Source organism: Balaenoptera borealis (assembly GCF_965194805.1).
Source record: "Balaenoptera borealis genome assembly, chromosome: 2".
Lineage (NCBI taxonomy): Eukaryota > Metazoa > Chordata > Mammalia > Artiodactyla > Balaenopteridae > Balaenoptera > Balaenoptera borealis.
Genome location: NC_138867.1, coordinates 165,367,583 through 165,372,625, shown reverse-complemented (window position 1 = coordinate 165,372,625; position 5,043 = coordinate 165,367,583). Strand labels below are relative to the sequence as shown.

The 5,043-nt window shown below is 60.1% G+C and overlaps 1 protein-coding gene across 1 annotated transcript; it reads left to right on the top strand.

Annotated features, from left to right (window-relative positions):
• Positions 1-95: 95 nt before the first annotated feature.
• On the top strand, positions 96-4,949 carry MXD3 (MAX dimerization protein 3). Its single transcript, XM_082380556.1, has 6 exons — positions 96-673; positions 941-1,046; positions 1,701-1,730; positions 1,862-1,976; positions 4,087-4,270; positions 4,345-4,949. The coding sequence occupies exons 1-6, from the start codon at positions 604-606 to the stop codon at positions 4,458-4,460; spliced, it is 621 nt and encodes a 206-aa protein (XP_082236682.1). The 5' UTR covers positions 96-603; the 3' UTR covers positions 4,461-4,949.
• The last annotated feature ends 94 nt before the right edge of the window (positions 4,950-5,043 follow it).

Here is a 5,043-nt window from a genome sequence, read left to right as displayed (position 1 = left end):
TGACCAGCAGCGGGAGAGGGCGGAGCCGCACGCAGCCAATAGTGCCTGAGAGGCCCTCCTGCCCCGCCCCCCAAGGTGACGTCCGCGAGCCTCAAGAGGCAAAGAGCAAATGGGCTAGGGTGCCCGCCGGCCCCGCCTCCGTGGCACCCACGTGCAGCGGCGGAGCCAGGGGCCTCCCCGGGACCACCGGCCCCCAGAGCACCACTCAGTGTGCGGGCCTCTCGCCACCAGTACGGGGCTGGAGACTGAGGCCCAGAAAAGCCAAGTAACGGGCGCTGGGTCGCTGAGCGAAGCGGCAAGACGCAGCACAACCCCACCCCCACCCCCAGCCCGGGAGTTCGCCCAAGGGCTGGTCCTGGAGCCGGCGCCCGTAGAAGCCCTACGGGAGTCCTAGAGGGCGGGCGGGCTCGCGGAGGGTGGGCTGCGGTTCCCAGGCGCGTTCCAGGGGCGGGGCCAAGAGCTGGGCTGTCCCGGGGCGGGGCGTTCCGGGGGCGGGCCGGGCGTCTGTGTTTGTTGCACCGTGTCAGTTACATTGTAACAAAAGTGGTGCAGCCGCTGCTCCGGCCAGCACCCTAGGCCCGCCCGCAGCCAGCTGTCGCCGACATGGAACCCGTGGCCAGCAACATCCAGGTCTTGCTGCAGGCGGCGGAGTTCCTGGAGCGCCGCGAGAGAGGTGAGGAAGAACCCTTGGTCGGACTCCAGGCGGCGACCTCGCTGACACTGGCCTGGGCTGGACTTGGCTCCCAACTTGAAAGATGCATGGCCTTAGGGCAGTAGTCCTGGGGCACCCCCGCCCTCAATTTAGGGGTCCGCGGGCAGTGGGGCTGGAGGGGTTGGGGAAATGGCCCTGTAGCCAAAAGCCCCTCCCTGACCGTGCCGTCCCAGGGGCCCCCGCTGGAACTAGCCCCAGCCTGACGCGAGCAGGGGCTGTCTCTCGCAGAGGCAGAGCATGGCTATGCGTCCCTGTGCCCACACCGAAGTCCGGGCCCAGTCCACAGGAGGAGGAAGCGGTCTCCCCAAGCTCCTGGCGCGCTGGACAGTGGGCGGTGAGGAGGGCCTGGGGCAGCGGGGAATGGGGGGGATGGGCGCCGTCCTTCATCGGGCCCCTCCACTGCCAACTTCCTCCTTATTGCTCGCATCTTCTGGGCCAGGTACCCTGCTCTGAAGGCATTCAGACATGTCCTGCCGTTTCCCCATCCCCCAAACACACAATCTTCGTTCAAGGACTATTTCTCGAGCACTCCTGATGTGTTTGGAACGGTGAATAGTTCTGGGTCCTGCTTCCACTCACTCCTAATACTGCACATATCAAACCACTCGCTTTCCCCCACAGGCTTTCTCCTTTTCTCTCCTCCTCTCAACCCTTTGCACACTGTTCCCCCCAGTTTGAATGCCTCTCCCCCCACTACCCATTTTGGGTAACTTGTGTTGCTGGGCTCAGCTCAAATGTCACCTGTTCAGGAAGCTCTTCTTGATTGCTGCTAGGGGGCCTCCTTTGGACCCCACAGTCACCTGGGCAGGCCTCCTTACTGTCTCTGCCTCTGCCTGGGACTCAGGTGCCTGAGGCCAGCACAAGGTCCCCACAGTGGGCTAGTTTGGGACACACATCTGTAGTGAATTTTGAGGCCCTGGGAGCCCTGGGACTGAAGGTGTGGGCAGTAGCTGACGCCCCCTCACCCAATCCTCCCTGGCATTGGCAGGTCTGTGCACAACGAGCTGGAGAAGCGCAGGTGAGTCCCAACCCTGCCCTGATAGCACCAGGCCCCAGGAACTGCCTCCCTCTGGCCTTCCCTCCCCTGCCGTCCCTCATCTGGCCAGCAAGCCTGGGCTGGCACTGCCCTCTAGACCCCTTCCCCGACAGGAGGGCCCAGCTGAAGCGGTGCCTGGAGCAGCTGAAGCAGCAGATGCCCCTGGGGGCTGACTGTGCCCGATACACCACACTGAGCCTTCTGCGCAGGGCCAGGATGCACATCCAGGTAAGAAGCTACTCTGGCGCCCCAGGGCCAGCTTGCCAGGATGCTTGGAGAGGGGTAGTAGGGAGGGGCTGGGTGGAACTGGGGAGAGAGGTCTGAAGTGATAGCCCAACTGCCTGACATTGGACAGTTCTCTGTGCTTTTAGTTGCCAAATTCGTTAAGTAGGAAGAAAAGCAGAAAATAACTCAGGATTGTTCTGAGGCTTTAAGCAAGTTCTTCCAATAAAAGTTCACTTGTTATTACAGCAATTATTACTTGGATCCCAACTGTGAGACCCTGAGCGAGTTATGTAGTCTCTCTGGACTTCATTTCCTCCTCTGTATGGGGGGCATTCTGTGAGGGGTCATGTGTAAGGGTCCCTGGGACTGGAGAGCGCTGTTTCTTGCTCTTCCTCTCCCCCATCCTTGAAGGCCTCCTGTTCTCGGCGGGTGGGGGGGGGTGCGGGGGAGGGGGTGTCCTGACGCTGCTTTGGGAGGCAGCTCCAGAGGCCAGGAGGGGGAAAGTACCAAGAGGACACCAGTGAGCCACCCTCCCAGGGCTCTTGCTGATGCCCGGGCTGAGCTCAGCGCCCCCTGGTGGATGGGAGTGGGGTGTGCTGACTCAAGCACAAGGCAGCTCCACAGAGTGGGGATTAGAAGGGACTTGGAAACAATAGAGGCCTCTTCCTGCTCTCCTGGCCCTTTTGACAGAGGAAGAAATGGAGGCAGAGCCGGCTGATGAGAGGCAGATTCAGAACCGAAGCCTAGGTCTCCTGACTTGCATTCTTTTCTTCAACAAGTGAGCACCTGCTCTGCCAGGCCCTGTTGTGGGCACAGGGGGCAGTGGCAGAGACAGATGGAGGTGACATGCAGCAAATAAATCGTGGTGTGGAAACTGTCAGCACTGTCCCATAGGTGCCTGCGTTCTCCTCACTGTGGCTGAATAACACCCTGGCCAGATAGCCGGCTCCAGTTTCTCACATGGAGTTGCTGACTTGGTTCTCAGAGGGATGATGTGTGACCTTGGGTGCTGGCTGGCCCGTGGGCAGGACCTAGGGATTGCTCCTTCCTTGAAGCCCCATCACCCCTCTCCTGGACTCCCTGCTTCCTGTTTTGCCTCCACCTGGCTGTCCTCCCCACCTTGCCCTAGAATGTTCTTTGCACCACATAGATCTGTCCAGGTCTGCCTCCTGCTGAAAACCTTCCATGGCTCCTGACAGGACAGTTTCAGTTTCTTACTTCCTGTGAAACTCAAGGCCCTTCACAACACAGGCCTTGCCACTGGTCTCATCTTTCCCCATTCCTCACCAAAAAAGCTGAACTCTCCATGCTTTTCCCATTTTCCCTCTGCCTGGATGCTTCTTCCTCCCCTATCTTTGCCTGGGCAGCTCTTATTCATTCATCTACTCCCAGTCCAAATGCCCCCTCACCCAATTCTCCCCTTCTTGCTGACTGAATGCAGGCTTCCGTCCATTGAGGACCCTGATGGGAGAACCCTTGGTCCTCCAGTCCCTGGAACTCAGGGCTGGCAGAGCTTGCGTGGGGGCAGCAGGAGGGGACTAATGCTGAAGACTTAGGACTCCTGGGAGGGTCTTGAGGAGTTACAAACTGGTAGCCTTTGGTCTGTAGTTTTCTAAAAATTTAAATTAGTTGGCAGCACTTAAAAGGACATTTGACATGAAAAGATGTGATTTCCCTGCTTCTCTTTAAAAAACTGGGAGATCTGGCAACATTGGGCCTGTTTCCATGTGGCAGTAATTGGCCTGGGCCACTGCCTCGAGCCTTAGTATGCACTCACTGGTGTGCCCCAGTCCCCTGCAGTCCCTGTTGCCTGACACCAGACACTCCACTCCTTCACATCACTTGACTGGGCCCCGAGGGCCTTTGAGATTGTGGTGTCCTCCCTCCCCCACCCATCTGGACAGAACTCCTGGGCCATTTACATGGGACAGAAGGGCAGGAGGGCCTAGTTTCCTGCAGGATGTGGGAGCAACCCTCTGGGGCCCAGATCTAGTGAGCCCCTGTCTGGAGCAAGCAGTCACCACGTGGCCACGGTCCGCCGTTGAGTGGTGTTGGGGTGAGGCCCGAGACCCCAGGTAGCTGACCCCAGCCCCTCGCTCCCTCGGATCTGCAGAAGCTGGAGGAGCAGGAGCAGCGGGCCCGGCGGCTCAAGGAGAAGCTGCGCAGCAAGCAGCAGAGCCTGCAGCAGCAGCTGGAGCAGCTCCGGGGGCTGGCCGGGGCTGGCGAGCGTGAGCGGCTGCGAGCAGACAGCCTGGACTCCTCGGGCCTCTCCTCTGAGCGCTCCGACTCAGACCAAGGTAAGTGCCCTTAAGCGGAGGGGTCGAGTGGGCTGAGTGGCCCAGGTCCCCTGACTGGCCTGCTCCCTGTGCAGAGGAGCTGGAGGTGGACGTGGAGAGCCTGGTGTTCGGGGGCGAGGCTGAGCTGCTGCGGGGCTTCAGCGCGGGCCAGGAGCACAGCTACTCACACAGCGGCAGCACCTGGCTATGACCCTCGCCTCCTGGAGCGACCTCTGCCCTCAGCCCACCCTCTGCTCTGCCAGGCTGGAGCCCTCACCAAGCCTCCAGGGCTGCTCAGAGTACTGTTGGAATGGACTAAAAGGACCGTGTGGGAACAGGTGCTCCCCGTACCTTGCTGCTGGCTGCTGGCAGTCCCACCTAGGATGGGGTGCTGAGCCCCCCGGAGCCCTGCAGGGCAGGCAGCTTGGGCTCAGGCCACCCTTCCGGGCATTTTTTGTAGCATTTGGCTCTGCTGTCCACAGGGGCAGGAAGCCTCTTGGGTCCTCATGTTCCTTCTTAAACAAGGGCCCCTGGCCTTTGCCCTCCGCATACTATATTTTCATTAAAAGCCTCTTTCTTAACTTCCTGTCCATGGTCTTGCCTGGTGAAAATGGGGGAACTCCCAGCCACAGACAAACTGGAAAAGAGGAAATGAGATCCGTAACCACCACAAACACTGCTGTCCACACCAGGCAGTGCCCCTTTACTCCTCACAGCTCGGAAGCCTCAGTCCCTGTCTGTCACAGTAGGACTGGGGCTGAGTGACGTGACCTGCCTGAGGTCCAAAGCCAGGA

Excerpts from the sequence above, each read along its gene's own strand:
- MXD3 (XM_082380556.1), top strand. The coding sequence starts at position 604 with ATGGAACCCGTGGCCAGCAACATCCAGGTCTTGCTGCAGGCGGCGGAG. Across the intron at positions 1,047-1,700 it reads GGCGCGCTGGACAGTGGGCG|GTCTGTGCACAACGAGCTGG; the intron begins GTGAGGAGGGCC and ends TGGCATTGGCAG. Across the intron at positions 1,731-1,861 it reads AACGAGCTGGAGAAGCGCAG|GAGGGCCCAGCTGAAGCGGT; the intron begins GTGAGTCCCAAC and ends CTTCCCCGACAG.